This window comes from Oncorhynchus mykiss, chromosome 4, assembly GCF_057628025.1.
Source record: "Oncorhynchus mykiss isolate SJ-2025 chromosome 4, ASM5762802v1, whole genome shotgun sequence".
Classification (NCBI taxonomy): domain Eukaryota; kingdom Metazoa; phylum Chordata; class Actinopteri; order Salmoniformes; family Salmonidae; genus Oncorhynchus; species Oncorhynchus mykiss.
In genome coordinates, this window is record NC_143025.1 from 9582581 (window position 1) to 9601997 (window position 19417).

Sequence of the window (19417 nt, forward strand, 5' to 3'; positions counted from 1 at the left end):
ATTAGACACGCCCACAGCTCCTACACCCTGTGCCCTGCTCAGCTATGGACTCTAACAATACATTATAACTCTCTCAGCTATGGACTCTAACAACACATTATAACTCTCTCAGCCATGGACTCTAACACATTATAACTCTCTCAGCTATGGACTCTAACAACACATTATAACTCTCTCAGCTATGGACTCTAACAACACATTATAACTCTCTCAGCCATGGACTCTAACACATTATAACTCTCTCAGCTATGGACTCTAACAACACATTATAACTCTCTCAGCTATGGACTCTAACAACACATTATAACTCTCTCAGCTATGGACTCTAACAACACATTATAACTCTCTCAGCTATGGACTCTAACAACACATTATAACTCTCTCAGCTATGGACTCTAACAACACATTATAACTCTCTCAGCTATGGACTCTAACAACACATTATAACTCTCTCAGCTATGGACTCTAGCAACACATTATAACTCTCTCAGCTATGGACTCTAACAACACATTATAACTCTCTCAGCTATGGACTCTAACAACACATTATAACTCTCTCAGCTATGGACTCTAACAACACATTATAACTCTCTCAGCTATGGACTCTAACAACACATAACTCTCTCAGCTATGGACTATAGCAACACATTATAACTCTCTCAGCTATGGACTCTAACAACACATTATAACTCTCTCAGCTATGGACTCTAACAACACATTATAACTCTCTCAGCTATGGACTCTAACAACACATTATAACTCTCTCAGCTATGGACTCTAACAACACATTATAACTCTCTCAGCTATGGACTCTAACAACACATTATAACTCTCTCAGCTATGGACTCTAACAACACATTATAACTCTCTCAGCTATGGACTCTAACAACACATTATAACTCTCTCAGCTATGGACTCTAACAACACATTATAACTCTCTCAGCTATGGACTCTAACAACACATTATAACTCTCTCAGCTATGGACTATAGCAACACATTATAACTCTCTCAGCTATGGACTCTAAAAACACATTATAACTCTCTCAGCTATGGACTCTAACAACACATCACTTCCATTGTGGTTTCTCAGCGATGGCCTCTGAGCACTAATACTGGCAGCCAACTGAGAATTTCTCTCACCATCATGTAGTATGTCATTGTCACAGGCATATTATGGTGCTGTGCTTTAAAGACGGAAGGAGAGCTCCATCAATTGTCATTAGCTGTTATAGGACACGGACGTTAAAACCTACATAACACTGTCATATCCATGACACAACCCCTACTTATGCACACTGACATTAAAACATACATAACACTGTCATATCCATGACACAACCCCTACTTATGCACACTGACATTAAAACCTACATAACACTGTCATATCCATGACACAACCCCTACTTATGCACACTGACATTAAAACATACATAACACTGTCATATCCATGACACAACCCCTACTTATGCACACTGACATTAAAACCTACATAACACTGTCATATCCATGACACAACCCCTACTTATGCACACTGACATTAAAACATACATAACACTGTCATATCCATGACACAACCCCTACTTATGCACACTGACATTAAAACATACATAGCACTGTCATATCCATGACACAACCCCTACTTATGCACACTGACATTAAAACCTACATAACACTGTCATATCCATGACACAACCCCTACTTATGCACACTGACATTAAAACATACACAACACTGTCATATCCATGACACAACCCCTACTTATGCACACTGACATTAAAACCTACATAACACTGTCATATCCATGACACAACCCCTACTTATGCACACTGACGTTAAAACCTACATAACACTGTCATATCCATGACACAACCGCTACTTATGCACACTGACATTTAAAACCTACATATATATATTTGTATGGGAGGGAGGGGGAATAACAAGTGGGAGAGGAATAACATAATTTCCCCTCCCACTTCTAAAAGTGCCCATGGACAAAACAATGACCAAAGTGTGTCAGAAAGCCTGACAACTATGCCCTCGGGGGTATTATGCAGAAAGGGGAACTGTTTTTTAAATTTTTTTTAAGGCAGTCGTTTTGTGCCACCAGTGAGGAACATGTGACTCATGTGACCGTGTGATGTGAGAACGCACATGTTCGCCACGTGTTCCGGGTCAGTGGGAGTAGAAGCACCGTGGAGGGAAATACTGGGGTTTCTCAATGCTCTGGTACTGTAGACACAGTGGCATGCTACTCAAATAAGGCAGGGTTTTCTGCCTTAATAAAGCTAGAATCTGCAGTTTAAACCAATTTGTTTTGCATGGCCCAGTCAGATTATTATTTTTGGATAGGCCTAGATAAATTTGGATAGGCATTTTTTTCTACTTGTTTATTACATTTATTTTGAGATGTGTATCACCGTATATTATTTTGTAAAACAATCGTTTTATACTAGTGCATAGTACTCGGAGCAACCTCGTTAAATATACAAATAAATACCCATCCCAGCATATTAAAATAAGACGGTAACTTCAGACCAGTTTCCAACAACATAAAACTCATCTTCAGACGCACTTTAATCTCGATGGGCAAACAAGTCTATATTTAATGTTACCATTTATACCAGGGCAGGAAGTAGTACTATAAAAAGGTACCTTACCTTCTAGTAGACGTATCAATAAGTCGTGACCTACATCACAAGGTGCAGACGGCGAGGCTTTGAGTTGAATATGGTGATGATTTCATCACAATCCAATGGAGCTGTCAGTTGACGCTCTAAAGACAGCAAACTGGTTCAGCTGGGCCCTGGTCACTGATGTGTGAAGACGATGTTTTATCCTAGTTGTTGTTGAGAAAAGTCTCTCCACGCTGCATGATGTCATTGGAAGTGTGACAATGATCCTTAACAGAGAGTTTATATTAGGGAAAATATCATCAGGGCAGCTGTCGAGTACACTCATTATGGAGGAAAAGTCACTATTTCCCATCTTCATTTTGCGACTCAACTGCTGAATAAAAACAGTGAATTCCGCATCCTCACTTGATGTTGCATAATGATCGCATGTGGTCTTCAGCTGCTCTTTAAGGCCGCAGGTTTGGGATTCTTTGGGAAAGGAGGCTGCCGCTTGCATGATCCCATATGGGTCTTCTTGAGTTCAACTCAGTAATCTGTCGGTCTAGAATATTGTTCCAAAGTTGCCTCAGGTCACTGTCACTCTTGATGCTGGATGTTTTCCATAATGAAATTGTGACTGTCTGCCACTTTTACAGTCAGTTTTCGCTGCCGTGATGTCGTCACATACCAATTACTAATATCATTCTTAATCATCATCTCTTCAGTTAGCTTGAGAACTTTATCAAAGTCTCCCCCTGAGTTCTCTGAACGTAGAAAAGCTGCTTTTGAGGATTTCAATTAAACCAATACAGTACGTCACAGATAATGTAGAGCTTTGTAATCCCTTCATCGCAAAATCACTAAATGTCAAAACAATTTACTAAATGTGACTAACAGGAATAAAAACGTCTTGTTCTGGATTTGTTGTAAGAGGTCATCGGCTTCTAATTTGTTTCGTCCACAAGCCTCTGAAAATTCTGCAAGAACCTCTAAAAATGACATCTAGTGTTAACAGCACTTTACTCACAGATCCTGACTTTGAACTCCAACGTGGATCTTTCTAGATCGATACATGAGTCTAATGGGGATGCAACTCTTTCTGTACTTCTATGAATCCAGCATGTCTGTGGGATCCACTCATAAATGTGTGTAGCTGATGTATTACTGTGTCCAAAAAAAGGTCCTGACACTTTTGCCGCGCTGCTCAGAACCAAATTCAAACGGTGGGAGTGGCAATGCACATATACCGCTTGCTTAAATGTTTGCTTTAGTCTGTTCCCTGATGTAACTGGTGTGAAATGGATAGCTAGTTAGTGGGGTGCGCGCTAATAGTGTTTATATCAGTGACGTCACTCGTTCGGAGACATTGAAGTAGTGGTTCCCCTTGCTCTGCAAGGGCCGCGGCTTTTGTTGAGCGATCGGTAACGATGCTTTGAGGGTGGCTGTTGTCGATTTGTGCAGAGGGTCCCTGGTTCGAGCCCAGGTAAGGGCGAGGAGAGGGACGGAAGCAAAACTGTTACACTGACATGATTGAAGCGCCATCGAAATAAAACCCCACACAGTGGGATCCAACTCCAGGGGTTCCAACACTAAGTATTCTCAGAGAAATTCCTTGTGCAGATAAATCAGCGGCTTCATTAAACCCAACAGCTCTTTTCTTTAATCATTCCAGCATGAATGTATTGGACACACACAGCAATAAGTTCTTGTTTAGATTGATCTTTATATTCATCTGCTAGTTTGGCAAAATACGTGGAAGACGCAGAATGAACTTCATCTTTTATCCTCCACAGTAACAACGATGCTGCAACTCGTTCTGAATTCCGGGGCTCATAAGCGTGGCATTGCGAGGTAGCTCATTAAGCCTGTTTTTGTATTTCTGAGTCATACTTTGAGATGAAATTGAAGGTCATACCACCTTGAAGAGAAGCAGTGTGACTTTGCCGTTTATCATACTTGAAGGGAATGTTGCTAGCTTTGGTTGACAGGCTGGTTCATCAATGGCAGACAAATCTGTCGGTCAATCAATAACGAGAGGAGACGGTGGGGTAGGCAAGCATGCCTGGCTCAACGTGGCATTGGCAGTTGTGATGGCGATTGTGGTTGTGTCTATCCTGGCGCCACCTGTTAATGTCTCATTCTGGAAGCTATCAGTATATTGATCCAAATTATTCTCAGACAAACGCACATTTTCCTCCAGATGTCTTTTTTTGAAAACCCCAGTGATGGACATTTTGGTTTGCCATTGCTAGAACTACTAAATTACCGTAGCTGGTGAGTCACTTCGAGTAAACTAGCGTGGTAGAGCGTGCTAGCTTATGCGCTATCCACATGACGTTGCCAGGTTTTTCATGTAAACCACCGTATGATTTAAATAAAAATGTAACCAATAGTTGGAAGCAAACTTGATTGTCGCGGACTATTTCTTTGTTACATTATATTAATTAATAAACATTAATAATAAACATTACCCATAGAAAATAAATCTCACATCCATTTATTTTAAAAATGTAATAAAATATTACAAATCAAAATGTATATTGAATTATAATAGTAACTTTTTTGGGGGGATCAAACCTACCCGTGGCTACGCCGTTGCACCTGAGGCACCGGGTCAACACCGGGTCAGCACCGGGTCAACACCGGGTCAGCACCGGGTCAACACCGGGTCAGCACCGGCAAAACGAACTCGACCATGGACAAGTGGACACCCCGCCTCTGTTTTTGTAACCACTCTCAAATTCATAGAGCTATGGATGCAAGGACTGACCATCCAAGATATCAACATGTGCGTTTTAACCATGCTATACACAGTGTATGTTTACGTTCACGTTTTGTTTTGTTTACAAGCATTGGAGCCAAACAAGCCTATATGTTGGGTCCAGATTGTAAACTGTCATGGTCAAAACATATAGATTCTATGGTTGTAGAGACGGGAAGAGGTCTGTCTGTAGTAAAGAGATGCTCTGCTTGTTTGACACCACACAAAGCAGGTCCTGCAGGTTCTAGTTTTATCTTCTCTTGATTATCACCCAGTCATATGGTCAAGTCCTGTAGGCTCTAGTTTTATCTAATCTTGATTATTGTCCAGTCATATTGTCAAGTCCTGTAGGCTCTAGTTTTATCTTATCTTGATTATTGTCCAGTCATATGGTCAAGTCCTGTAGGCTCTAGTTTTATCTTCTCTTGATTATTGTCCAGTCATATGGTCAAGTGCTGCAAAGAAATACCTAGTTAAGCTGCAGCTGTCCCAGAACAGAGCAGCACATCTTGCTCTTCATTGTAATCAGAGGACTGATATAAATACTATTCATGCCAGACTCTCTTCAATAAGAGTTGAGGAGAGACTGACTGTGTCACTTCTTTTTTTTAATAAGAAACATTCATGTGTTAGAAATTCCAAATGGTTTGCCTAGTCAACTTACACACAGCTCTGACACACACACACACACTTACCCCACCAGACATGCCACCAGGGGTCTTTACACAGTCCCCAAATCCAGAATAAATTCAAGAAAGCAGTATTATATAGAGCCATTATTGCATGGAACTTTCTTCCCGTCACATATTGCTCACATGAACAGCAGACCTGGTTTAAAAAAACAGATGAAGCAACACCTCACGGCACAACGCCTCTTCCCTATTTGACGTAGTTTTTGTGTACAGTCGTGGCCAAAAGTTTTGAGAATGACACAAATATTTAATTTTCACAAAGTTTGCTGCTTCAGTGTCTTTAGATATTTTTTTGTCAGATGTTACTATGGAATACTGAAGTATAATTACAAGCATTTCACAAGTGTCCAAGGCTTTTATTGACAATTACATGAAGTTGATCAAAGAGTCAATATTTGCAGTGCTGACCCTTCTTTTTCCAGACCTCTGCAATCCGCCCTGGCATGCTGTCAATTAACTTCTGGGCCACATCCTGACTGATGGCAGCCCATTCTTGCATAATCAATGCTTGGAGTTTGTCAGAGTTTGTGGGTTTTTGTTTGTCCACCCACCTCTTGAGGATTGACCACAAGTTCTCAATGGGATTAAGGTCTGGGGAGTTTCCTGGCCATGGACCCAAAATGTCGATGTTTTGTTCCCCGAGCCACTTAGGTATCACTTTTGCCTTATGGCAAGGTGCTCCATCATGCTGGAAAAGGCATTGTTCGTCACCAAACTGTTCCTGGATGGTTGGGAGGAGTTGCTCTCGGAGGATGTGTTGGTACCCTTCTTTATTCATGGCTGTGTTCTTAGGCAAAATTGTGAGTGAGTCCACTCCCTTGGCTGAGAAGCAACCCCACACATGAATGGTCTCAGGATGCTTTACTGTTGGCATGACACAAGACTGATGGTAGCACTCACCTTGTCTTCTCCGGACAAGCTTTTTTTCCGGATGCCCCAAAGATTCGGAAAGGGGATTCATCAGAGAAAATGACTTTACCCCAGTCCTCAGCAGTCCAATCCCTGTACCTTTTGCAGAATATCAGTCTGTCCCTGATGTTTTTCCTGGAGAGAAGTGGCTTCTTTGCTGCCCTTCTTGACACTAGGCCATCCTCCAAAAGTATTTGCCTCACTGTGCATGCAGATGCACTCACACCTGCCTGCTGCCATTCCTGAGCAAGCTCTGTACTGGTGGTGCCCCGATCCCACCGCTGAATCAACTTTAGGAGACGGTCCTGGCGTTTGCTGGACTTTCTTGGGCACCCTGAAGCCTTCTTCACAACAATTGAACCACTTTCCTTGAAGTTCTTAATGATCCAATAAATGGTTGATTTAGGTGCAATCTTACTGGCAGCAATATCCTTGCCTGTGAAGCCCTTTTTGTGCAAGGCAATGATGACTGCATGTGTTTCCTTGCAGGTAACCATGGTTGACAGAGGAAGAACAATGATTCCAAGCACCACCCTCCTTTTGAAGCTTCCAGTCTGTTATTCGAACTCAATCAGCATGACAGAGTGATCTCCAGCCTTGTCCTCGTCAACACTCACACCTGTGTTAACGAGAGAATCACTGACATGCCAGCTGGTCCTTTTGTGGCAGGGCTGAAATGCAGTGGAAATGTTTTTTGGGGATTCAGTTAATTTGCATGGCAAAGAGGGACTTTGCAATTAATTGCAATTCATCTCATCACTCTTCATAACATTCTGGTGTATATACAAATTGCCATCATACAAACTGAGGTAGCAGACTTTGTGAGAATGTATATTTGTGTCATTCTCAAAACTTTTGGCCATGACTGTATGTTTTGAATGTAGACTACGTGTGCCATTTTTTAATTTATGTAGTTTTGTCCTTGTGCTGTTCTTTTCTATTAACCTGTCTACGATACTGGTTCCCAATTGGGAATCAACCCTCCCACGTTCAGCTGAAACGGTGGCGCATGGAACGCAAAAATATTCTTAAAAATATTTAACCTCCACACATTAACAAGTCCAATAGCTCAAATGAAAGATAAACACCTTGTTCATCTAGCCAGCAAGTCAGATTTCTAAAATGTTTTACGGCGAAAACATAGCACATATATATGTAAAACCACCACCAGACACAGCTCATTTGAATAGCCAAAACATGCAATCAACAAACGCAGGATTAAAAAATAAATCGCTCACTAACCTTTTGAAAATCTTCATCAGATGACAGTAATATGACATGTTACACAGTACATTTTTTTTTTTTTCAATAATATGCCATTTATATCCATAAATGTCCATTTACAGTGAGTTCACGTTCAGAAATTACTCAAAAATGCCCGCAGGAAATCTATGTAGCGCGGCAAGATAACGTAAATAGACATCATAAACTTTGACTAAATATACATGTTCTACATATAGTTAGAAAGATACACTGCTTCTTTATGCAACCGCTTTGTTAGATTTATTTTTAACGTTACAGAAATCGCACACTATTCTATATGCTGAGACGGCGCTCAGTTCCAAGCTACATTTCTACGTAATGTTGGAGTCAACAGAAACACAGATTTAAGCATAAATATTCCCTTACCTTCGATGGTCTTCGTTCAGAATGTTCTGGAAGGCTTCATACTTTCCCAATACATCGTTTGGTTTCAAGTCTTGCGTCTTTGTATTAGCTACTGCTAATAACATCAGCTGAAATGCACCCAAAACGTCCTCTGGTCCGGAAAAGTTGCGCATCAAAACTTCAAAATGACATATTATATGTCGACTAAACAGGTCAAACTAAGTGCAGAAGCAAGCTTTATGATGTTTTAGACACGCAAAACAAACTTCAATTCAATCGGCCATCGTCTGCCCTTCTCTTGAGTGCTGGAACAAAGGAATGGCTGGGACCAATTCGCGCCCCTGCGCACAGCCTATTCTCTCGTGGCACGCACTAATTTCACTCCCATAGGGTCAATTCTCGCGGGATTGAAACGATTCAAATCCTCTCTAATGAAAGAGGACATCTAGCGGAAGAGATAGAAAGTGTCCCCAGAATCATAACTGGTTGGGAAGGGTGGGGGCCATGACGTCAAAGTTGCTCCAACTTTCATGGCCACAAAAACTAGTTTGGAAGAATGCCTGCCCTGTGAGTTCTGCTATACTTACAGACATAATTCCAACGGTTTTAGAATCTTTAGAGTGTTTTCTATCCAATAATAATTTTTATTTGCATATATTAGCAATTTTTGACAGATTTTTTTTTCAGTTTACTAGGGGTACCCAATCTCTCCAAAGGGGGCATATGTCTGCCATATCCTTAACAGGTTTTTAACTAACGATTCTAGATTTAACGGGATAGGTCACCTGATTCTAGATTTAACGGGATAGGTCACCTGATTCTAGATTTAACGGGATAGGTCACCTGATTCTAGATTTAACGGGATAGGTCAGCTGATTCTAGATTTAACGGGATAGGTCACCTGATTCTAGATTTAACGGGATAGGTCACCTGATTCTAGATTGAATGGGATAGGTCACCTGATTCTAGATTTAACGGGATAGGTCACCTGATTCTAGATTTAACGGGATAGGTCACCTGATTCTAGATTTAACGGGATAGGTCACCTGATTCTAGATTTAACGGGATAGGTCACGTGATTTGCATGTTTGTTTTTTTACATCTACTTAGTTATGCAATTCATTTATAGACCGGAGTGTCGTCAACTGAAGATTAGGATTAGTTTACTTGGCTAAGAGATAAGCATTAGCATTAGCACTACTGTAAAACAATGGGAGTGATATAGGTGCTAGCACTTTCTTAAAAGTCAACTCAAAAACGACTAACATAAGCAGTAAATATCTACGCCCTTCAGAACATAGTATAGTATCAATTTCAATATATTCCCTGGTTTTCCAGAAATCCTGGTTGGAGGATTTTCCTGTTTTTTTACCTTCTGATTCTGGGGACCCTCCAACTGGGAGGTAAAACCAGGGAATGTATTTATTGTGTCTTATTATTATGTATTGCTTATTATTTATTGTGTTTATTGTGTTATATTGTCTAACAGTATCATACCATGCGTGAACTGTCTGTCACCAATCATCATCTATTCGTAAAAATCCAAATAACTTCACAGATCTTCATTGTAAAGGTTTCCCACTGTTTCCCATGCTTGTTCAATGAACCATAAACAATTAATGAACATGCCCCTGTGGAACGGTCGTTAAGACACTAACAGCTTACAGACGGTAGGCAATTAAAGTCAGAGTTATGAAAACTTAGGACACTAAAGAGGCCTTTCTACTGACTCTGAAAATACAGCCAAAGAAAGATGCCCAGGGTCCCTGCTCATCTGTGTGAACGTGCCTTAGGCACGCTGCAAGGAGGCATGAGGACTACAGATGTGACCAGGGCAATAAATTGCCATGTCTGTACTCTGAGACGCCTAAGACAGTGCTACAGGAGACAGGACGGACAGTTGATTGTCCTCGCAATGGCAGACCACGTGTAACAACACCTGCACAGGATCGGTACATCCAAACATCACACCTGCGGTACAGGTACAGGATGGCAACAACAACTGCCCGAGTTACACCAGGAACACACAATCCCTCCATCAGTGCTCAGACTGTCCGCAATAGGCTGAGAGAGGCTGGACTGAGGGCTTGTAGGCCTGTTGTAAGACAGGTCCTCACCAGACATCACTGGCAACAACGTTGTCTATGGGCACAAACCCACCATCGCTGGACCAGACAGGACTGGCAAAAAGTGCTCTTCACTGACGAGTCGCGGTATTGTCTCACCAGGGGTGATGGCCGGATTTGTGTTTATCGTCGCAGGAATGAGCGTTACACCGAGGCCTGTACTCTGGAGTGGCATCGATTTGGAGGTGGAGGGTCCATCATGGTCTGGGGGCGGTGTGTCACAGTATCATCTGACTGAGCTTGTCTTTGAAGGCAAAATCTCAACACTGCGTTACAGGGAAGACATCCTCCTCCCTCATGTGGTACCCTTCCTGCAGGCTCATCCTGACATGAACCTCCAGCATGACAATGCCACCAGCCATACTGCTCGTTCTGTGTGTGATTTCCTGCAAGACAAGAATGTCAGTGTTCTGCCATGGCCAGCAAAGAGCCCAGATCTCAATCCCATTGAACATGCCTGGGACCTGTTGGATCGGAAGGTGAGGGCTAGGGCCATTCCCCCCCAGAAATGTCCGGGAACATGCAGGTGCCTTGGTGGAAGAGTGGGGTAACATCTCACAGCAAGAACTGGCAAATCTGGTGCAGTGCATGAGGAGGATATGCACTGCAGTACTTTATGCAGCTGGTGGCCACAACAGATACTGACTGTTACTGTTGATTTTTGCCCCCCCCCCTTTCTTCAGGAACACATTATTCAATTTCTGTTAGTCACATGTCTGTGGAACTTGTTCAGTTTATGTCTCAGTTGTTGAATGTTGTTATGTTCACACAAATATTTACACATGTTTAAGTGTGCTGAAAATAAATGCTGTTGACAGTGAGAGGAGGTTTCTTTTTTTTTTGCTGAGTTAATATGTTTACTAGACTGTGTTGTCGTGTGAGCAGCACTTCAGGGAATGCTAGTTGGTTGTAGCGTCGACTGATGCATGAATGGTAATATGACTGGCTCGGACACCCTGTTTCCTGTTGGGGCAGAACAGGAAGAGAGAGTGGAGCTGTGTCAGATGGTGGAGATGATAGACTAGATCCTCTGGCCGGACCTCAGGGTCCCAGGAGGGCTAGGCTAGGTTGAGCTAGTAGTATTGAGTGATGCAACTGTGGCAGTAACACAGTTCCAGGTTCAGTTTTGACTCGGTCTGTGTCACAGCCATTGTTACAATGGGAATTTGAAAAGCTGACTCCAAACCAGTGGTCCAGTGCCTTAGAGCACATCTCCCAATTGCTTGATTGAGAAATGTATTAACATAACAGCAGAGAAGATTTTAAAGTCCTGTTACCATGCAGAACCAACCAATCAGTGAGCAGTTTGACACCCAGTTGGGGATTACCAGGAAGTATGAAATTAAATCAGATTAGTTCCCCCCTCAAATGCAGCTGTTTACAGTACAGACCATTATAAAGACAATTTTAAAGACCATTGTAAAGACTATTTTAAAGACTATTTTAAAGACCATTGTAAAGACCATTGTAAAGACCATTGTAAAGACCATTGTAAAGACTATTTTAAATACCATTTTAAAGACCATTTTAAAGACCATTATAAAGACAATTTTAAAGACTATTTTAAAGACCATTATAAATACTATTATAAAAACCATTACGAAGACCATTATAAAGGAGGTAACTGACAAAAATAGCTGTTAGCCGCTAGCTAGCTGTCTGTCTGTCTGTCTGTCTGTCTGTCTGTCTGTCTGTCTGTCTGTCTGTCTGTTCTGCTCTATACAATAAGCTAACTGTGTCAGTCAGAAAGGGGGAGGGTTGTTGTTATCTAGACTGGCTGACCTGTGTCCTTGAACTTGTCTTTGAAGGTGAAGGAGGAGATGCTGTTCGAGGCTCTGACCACCAGGAAGACGGTGACTGTGGGAGAGAGGCTGATCGTTCCGTACAAACTGGCCGAGGTGAGCGCGACATTTCCCGCTCTGCTTACGATAACAAACACTACCACAACAACAAAATATAATAACACAACTGTACCGCACCACACAGACGGCTTTGAACCCTATCTGACCCCAAAGTGACATCACCACGGCCTCAGACCTTCAGAACTCTCCTACAGAATCATTTATAGAGTTCTGTTTATGAACTCTCCTTTTTTGTTTGTATTTGCTTTCCTGACGCCAAAACTCAAAAGGCTTTTGTAGTCAATGGGGGGGGAGGGTGTACAGTCAAAGATTGTCTATTATATTGACAAGACTGTCAAGTGACCACTCCAACAATGGAAATACATGTCCTCAAAGATGGGAGGCAGGCGGGATGGAAGGAGGCGAGATCAGGTGGAACCATTCTAGCCAATGAGAGGGCAAGATATGCGTGTGAACAACAGGCCATCGATAGATAGAGGACTCATCTTTGTGTTTGTACCATTATAGCGTCTGTGACAGCATGGGCAGTGCCTTTGATGCTATCTCCATTTTTCCATTTTAAAGTCAGTTTTCTTCTTCTTCTTTGGCTAATTGCTCCCAACTCATAGGAATCCCCACCCAGTTGACTACTTTAAAATGGTGGAAGCCCTCAATGGCAATGTCCATGCTAAAACAGGTTATAAAGCTAAAACAGGTTATAAAGCTAAAACAGGTTATAACTCCAATATGAAGTAGTTTTATTTTTTCTTCCAAAGTTGACCGAATGCCACGTGCGTACACTTATATCAGTGCATTTCTAACAACCTAAACGTTACGAAACTTCTATTGCATCAAATAAGCCCCATGTAGCAAATTAGCAATTACTTTTATCGTTGACCAAATTTGACACTCATTGACCACCAAAAATTCATCATTTTGGGGGCTTATTTTCGAGAACAGATTTTGGGCAGAGTAAAACCTCCCGTGTGGCTCAGTTGGTAAAACCTCCCATGTGGCTTAGTTGGTAGAGCATTACACTTGCATCGCCAGGGTTGTGGGTTTGATTCCCAAGAGTGGACCTTCCTACTGTAAGTCGCTCTGGATAAGAGTGTCTGCTAAATTACTTAAAATGTCAAATCCCAAAAGGCCTCAAGAAAGCAAAACCGAGTGGCTTTGTTTGGTTGCAGAATGCATCAGCGGCCAGGGATTGTGAGGGGCAGTCTCAGGAGGATTTGTTCTGGCCCCGCTGCCTCAGGGTTGTGTTGTTGGTGCTGTCTTCCTCTGTGACTTCCTGTTTCCTGTGAGGTTTACTAATGTGGCATGTTTCAGTCTGTTTTCTTCTGTTTTGTGCATAATGAACACGGCCCAGGTCAATTTAATAACTAACATTAGCTATCAACGGTTTCCTACGAGTTCCTGTTTTCTTCTGTTTTGTGCATAATGAACACGGCCCAGGTCAATTTAATAACTAACATTAGCTATCAACGGTTTCCTACGAGTTCCTGTTTTCTTCTGTTTTGTGCATAATGAATACGGACGGCCCAGGTCAATTTAATAACTAACATTAGCTATCAACGGTTTCCTACGAGTTCCTGTTTTCTTCTGTTTTCTGCATAATGAACACGGCCCAGGTCAATTTAATAACTAACATTAGCTATCAACGGTTTCATACGAGTTCCTGTTTTCGCTGTCTGTCTTTGACTGGAATATACAGTCAAATATAAAGTTTGGGCCAGAAACCAAATCCTGTCAGCTCCCCTGATATCTCACTTGACAACCCCCACACACATCCACTGAGGACACACAAAAGCCAGAGATTGTGCTCCTCATTCACTCAAATGGCAAATACAGTTGAAGTCGGAAGTTTACATACCCTTAGGTTGGAGTCATTAAAACTCGTTTTTCAACCACTCCATAAATTTCCTGTTAACAAACTGTAGTTTTGGCAAGTTGGTTAGGACATCTACTTTGTGCATGACACAAGTCATTTTTCCAACAATTGTTTACAGACAGATTATTTCACTTCTAATTCACTGTATCACAATTCCAGTGGGTCAGAGGCTGTGCCTTTAAACAGCTTGGAAAATTCCAGAAAATGATGTCATGGCTTTAGAAGCTTCTGATAGGCTAATTGACATCATTTGAGTCAATTGGAGGTGTACCTGTGGATGCATTTCAAGGCCTACCTTCAAACTCAGTGCCTCTTTGCTTGACATCATGGGAAAATCAAAAGAAATCAGCCAAGACCTCCACATGTCTGGTTCATCCTTGGGAGTAATTTCCAAATGCCTGAAGGTACCACGTTCATCTGTACAAACAATGGTATGCAAGTATAAACACCATGGGACCATGCAGCCGTCATACCGCTCAGGAAGGAGACGCGTTCTGTCTCCTAGAGATGAATGTACTTTGGTGCGGAAAGTACAAATCAATCCCAGAACAACAGCAAAGGACCTTGTGAAGATGCTGGAGGAAACAGGTACAAAAGTATCTATATCCACAGTAAAACGAGTCCCTATATCGACATAACCTGAAAGGCCGCTCAGCAAGGAAGAAGCCACTGCTCCAAAACCGCCATAAAAAAAGCCAGACTACGGTTTGCAACTGCACATGGGGACAAAGATCGTACAATTGGAGAAATGTCCTCTGGTCTGATGAAACAAAAATAGAGCTGTTTGGCCATAATGACCATCGTTATGTTTGGAGGAAAAAGAATCAGGCTTGCATGCCGACGAACACCATCCCCAACTGTGAAGCATGGGGGTGGCAGCATCATGTTGTGGGGGTGCTTTGCTGCAGGAGGGACTGGTGCACTTCACAAAATAGATGGGATCATGAGGCAGAAAAATTATGTGGATATATTGAAACAACATCTCAAGACATCTGTCAGGAAGTTAAAGCTTGGTTGCAAATGGGTCTTCCAAATGGACAATGACAACAAAGTCAAGTGGCCATCACAATGCCCTGACCTCAATCCTATAGAAAATTTGTGGGCAGACCTGAAAAAGCGTGTGTGAGCAAAGAGGCCTACAAACCTGACTCAGTTACACCAGCTCTGTCAGGAGGAATGGGCCAAAATTCACCCAATATATTGTGGGAATCTTGTAGAAGGCTACCTGAAAAGTTTGACCCAAGTTAAATAATTTTGAGGAAATGCTACCAAATACTAATTGAGTGTATGTACATTTCTGACTCACTGGGAATGTGATGAAAGAAATAAAAGCTTAAATAAATCATTCAACTATTATTCTGACATTGCACATTCTTAAAATAAAGTGGTGATCCTAACTGACCTAAGACAGGGAATTTTTACTAGGATTAAAAGTCAGGAATTGTCAAAAACTGAGTTTAAATGTATTTGGCTAAAGTGTATGTAAACTTCCAACTTCAACTGTATGTAAACAGCAACCTTGGGAAAATCCTCTGGATTATCATTATCAGCAGACTCGTATATTTCCTCAACGAAAACAATGTACTGAGCAAATGTCAAATTGTCTTTTTTTTACCAAATTACTGTACGACAGACCACGTATTCACCCTGCACACCCTGATTACTGTACGACAGGCCACGTATTCACCCTGCACACCCTGATTACTGTACGACAGACCACGTATTCACCCTGCACACCCTGATTACTGTACGACAGACCACGTATTCACCCTGCACACCCTGATTACTGTACGACAGGCCACGTATTCACCCTGCACACCCTGATTACTGTACGACAGGCCACGTATTCACCCTGCACACCCTGATTGACAAACAAAAAAAAACAAAACAAAGGCAAAGGCAAAGTCAGTCTTCTCATCTTTTTTGTTTTTGACTCAATTTGGCATGAAAGCCTGCTATACAAATTGATGAAAAGTGGTGTTAGGGGAAAAACATACGATATTATAAAATCCATGTACACAAACAAAATTGGCAAAAAAAACACACATTTCTTTCCAAAGGCCCATGGGGTGAGACAGGGATGAAGCTTAAGCCCCACCCTCTTCAACAAATATATCATGAATTGGCGAGGGCACTAGAACAGTCTGCAGCACCTGGCCTCAACATAATAGAATCTGAAGTCAAATGTCTACTGTTTGCTGATGATCTGGTGCTTCTGTCCCCAACCATGGAGGGCCTACAGCAGTCCCTAGATCTTCTGCACATATACTGTCAGACCTGGGCCCTGACAGTAAATCTCAGTAAGACAAAAACAGTGGTGTTCCATAAAAGGTCTAGTTGCGAATACAAATTCCATCTAGACACCGTTGCCCTGGAGCATACAACAACACACCGTTGCCCTGGAGCACCGTTGCCCCAGCGCCACAGGTAACTTCCACAAAGGCAAGGCAAGAAGGGCCTTTAATGCCATCAAAAGGAACATAGAATTCGACATACCAATAATTCACAAAATGGGACAAACAACAAATTGAGACTGCATGCAGATTTCTGCAAAAAATATGCTTTGTGTACAATGTAAAACACCAAATAATGCATGCAGAGCCGATACCCGCTAATTATCAAAATCCAGAAAAGAGCTGTTAAATTCTACAACCACCTAAAACTAAGCGATTCCCAAACCTTTCATAACAAAGCCATCACCTACAGAGAAATGAACCTGGAGGAGAGCCCCCTAAGCAAGCTGGTCCTGGGGCTCTGTTCACAATCACAAAAAGACCCCACAGAACCACAGGACAGCAACACATTTAGACCCAACCAAATCCTGCCAAATAGAGACACATATTTCCCTCAGATTACACAGATCCACAAAGAATTAAAAAACAAATCCTGTTTTAATAAACTCCCACATCTACTGGGTGAAATACCACAGTGTGCCATCACAGCAGCAAGATTTGTGACCTGTTGCCACAAGAAAAGGGCAACCAGTGAAGAACAAACACCATTGTAAATACAACCTATATTTATGTTTATTTATATTCCCTTTTGTACTTTAACTATTTGAACATCATTACAACACTGTATATAGACATAATATGACGTTTGAAATGTCTTTTAATCTTTGGGAACTTCTGTGATTGTGTTCAGTGTTATAACACGTAAAGGGCTTTATTGGCATGGGGAACATATGTTAACGTTGCCAAAGCAAGTGAAATGAATAATCAGAAATTAACAGTAAACATTACACTCACAAAGGTTTCAAAGGAATAGAGACATTTCAAATGTCATTATGGCTATGTACAGTGTTGTAACGATGTGGAAATAGTTCATAGTTTCTCTCTCGCTCGTGCTCTCTCGCTTTCTCGCTCTCTCTCTCTCTCTCTCTCTCTCTCTCTCTCTCTCTCTCTCTCTCTCTCTCTCTCTCTCTCTCTCTCTCTCTCTCTCTCTCTCTCTCTCTCTCTCTCTCTCTCTCTCTCTCTCTCTCTCTCTCTCTCTCTCTCTCTCTCTCTCTCTCTCTCTCTCTCTCTCTCTCTCTCTCTCTCTCTCTCTCTCTCTCTCTCTCTCTCTCTCTCTCTCTCTCTCTCTCTCTCTCTCTCTCTCTCTCTCTCTCTCTCTCCCTCCCTCCCTCCCTCCCTCCCTCCCTCCGAAGCAAGCTTGTGGAATCCATGACTTTCTGCCATAATGTTAAAGCCTTTTATTGTACAAGGGCCCATGAAGAAAGGGCTTGGCAAGTGTAGCATCTTTTCTCTCAAAATCATTTTCCCTCCTGGACAAAAGTAGCTGTCCCGTCACACTGGGGTTCAGATGGACCCGATTTGGGAGAGGTCCTGTTCCATTGTCTCTTTCTGGCCCCTAATACTGTTTTATTTTTTATTTTTTAAAGACTTGAGTGGTTGGATACCTGTCAGTTTCCTGCTCTCATTACCATTTTATTCTAGTGGAAATTCTATATTACCAAGCTTTAATTTAGTTATTTCATGAGAGAGGTCCTATAAAAGCCTATTGTAGCTAAGGCTTGCTGCATGCCAGCTAATGAGAGAGGAAGACTAGCTATGGCCTGCTGCATGCTAGCTAATGAGAGAGGAAGACTAGCTATGGCCTGCTACATGAGAGAGGAAGACTAGCTTTGGCCTGCTGCATGGTAGCTAATGAGAGAGGAAGACTAGCTATGGCCTGCTGCATGCTAGCTAATGAGAGAGGAAGACTAGCCTTGGCCTGCTGCATGCTAGCTAATGAGAGAGGAAGACTAGCTTTGGCCTGCTGCATGGTAGCTAATGAGAGAGGAAGACTAGCTTTGGCCTGCTGCATGGTAGCTAATGAGAGAGGAAGACTAGCTTTGGCCTGCTGCATGGTAGCTAATGAGAGAGGAAGACTAGCTTTGGCCTGCTGCATGCTAGCTAATGAGAGAGGAAGACTAGCCTTGGCCTGCAGCATTCTAGCTAATGAGAGAGGAAGACTAGCTATTGCTTTCTTCATGCTAGCTAATGGGAGAGGACGACGGTGTTGTTTTAATTAACCCCAGCTCTGCTGTGTGCGTGCGTGTGTGTGCGTATATGTAGTGTGTGTAGATAAGCTACACTGACTCACTGTTGATTTGGCTCCAGATAATCAGATTCCACCACTTCCTGTTTCCTGTTTTTAAAGTGAGACCGTTTGGAGGATAAGGAACTTCTTAAACCATGCATTCATGTGCTTTAGATTAAATGTTGCCACGCTATATCACAACTATGTTTATATCTTTGTAGCTAACACAGAGACACCGAGACACACACACAATCAAACACACACTTTCCTATAAACTCGCATCAAAAACAGACATCCAATTGGACACAAATGCCTCAAACACAGCCACCCCGTGCGGAGAAGAGGCTAGCGAGCCATGTGCAGTGTGGGCTCATGCAGGGTGTTGTTTTACACCTCCCGTGGCTCGCGGAGCGTGTTTGTAAGCCATTAGTCGAGAAAGACCACGGCTCTCTGTG

General features: G+C 42.1%; 1 protein-coding gene across 3 annotated transcripts in view; it reads left to right on the forward strand.

The window, feature by feature from the left end:
* The window catches only part of LOC110522717 (unconventional myosin-IXAb), a 270164-nt gene that overhangs the window by 133988 nt on the left and 116759 nt on the right, over positions 1–19417 (forward strand). For all 3 annotated transcript variants that reach the window (XR_016495073.1, XM_090231067.1, XM_090231068.1), the window contains exon 8: positions 12518–12607. Coding sequence is in view for 2 of the 3 variants with exons in the window: in XM_090231067.1 (XP_090087193.1) it covers positions 12518–12607 (90 nt within the window). In the remaining variant the exon portion in view is untranslated. The remainder of the gene's footprint in view (positions 1–12517; positions 12608–19417) is intronic.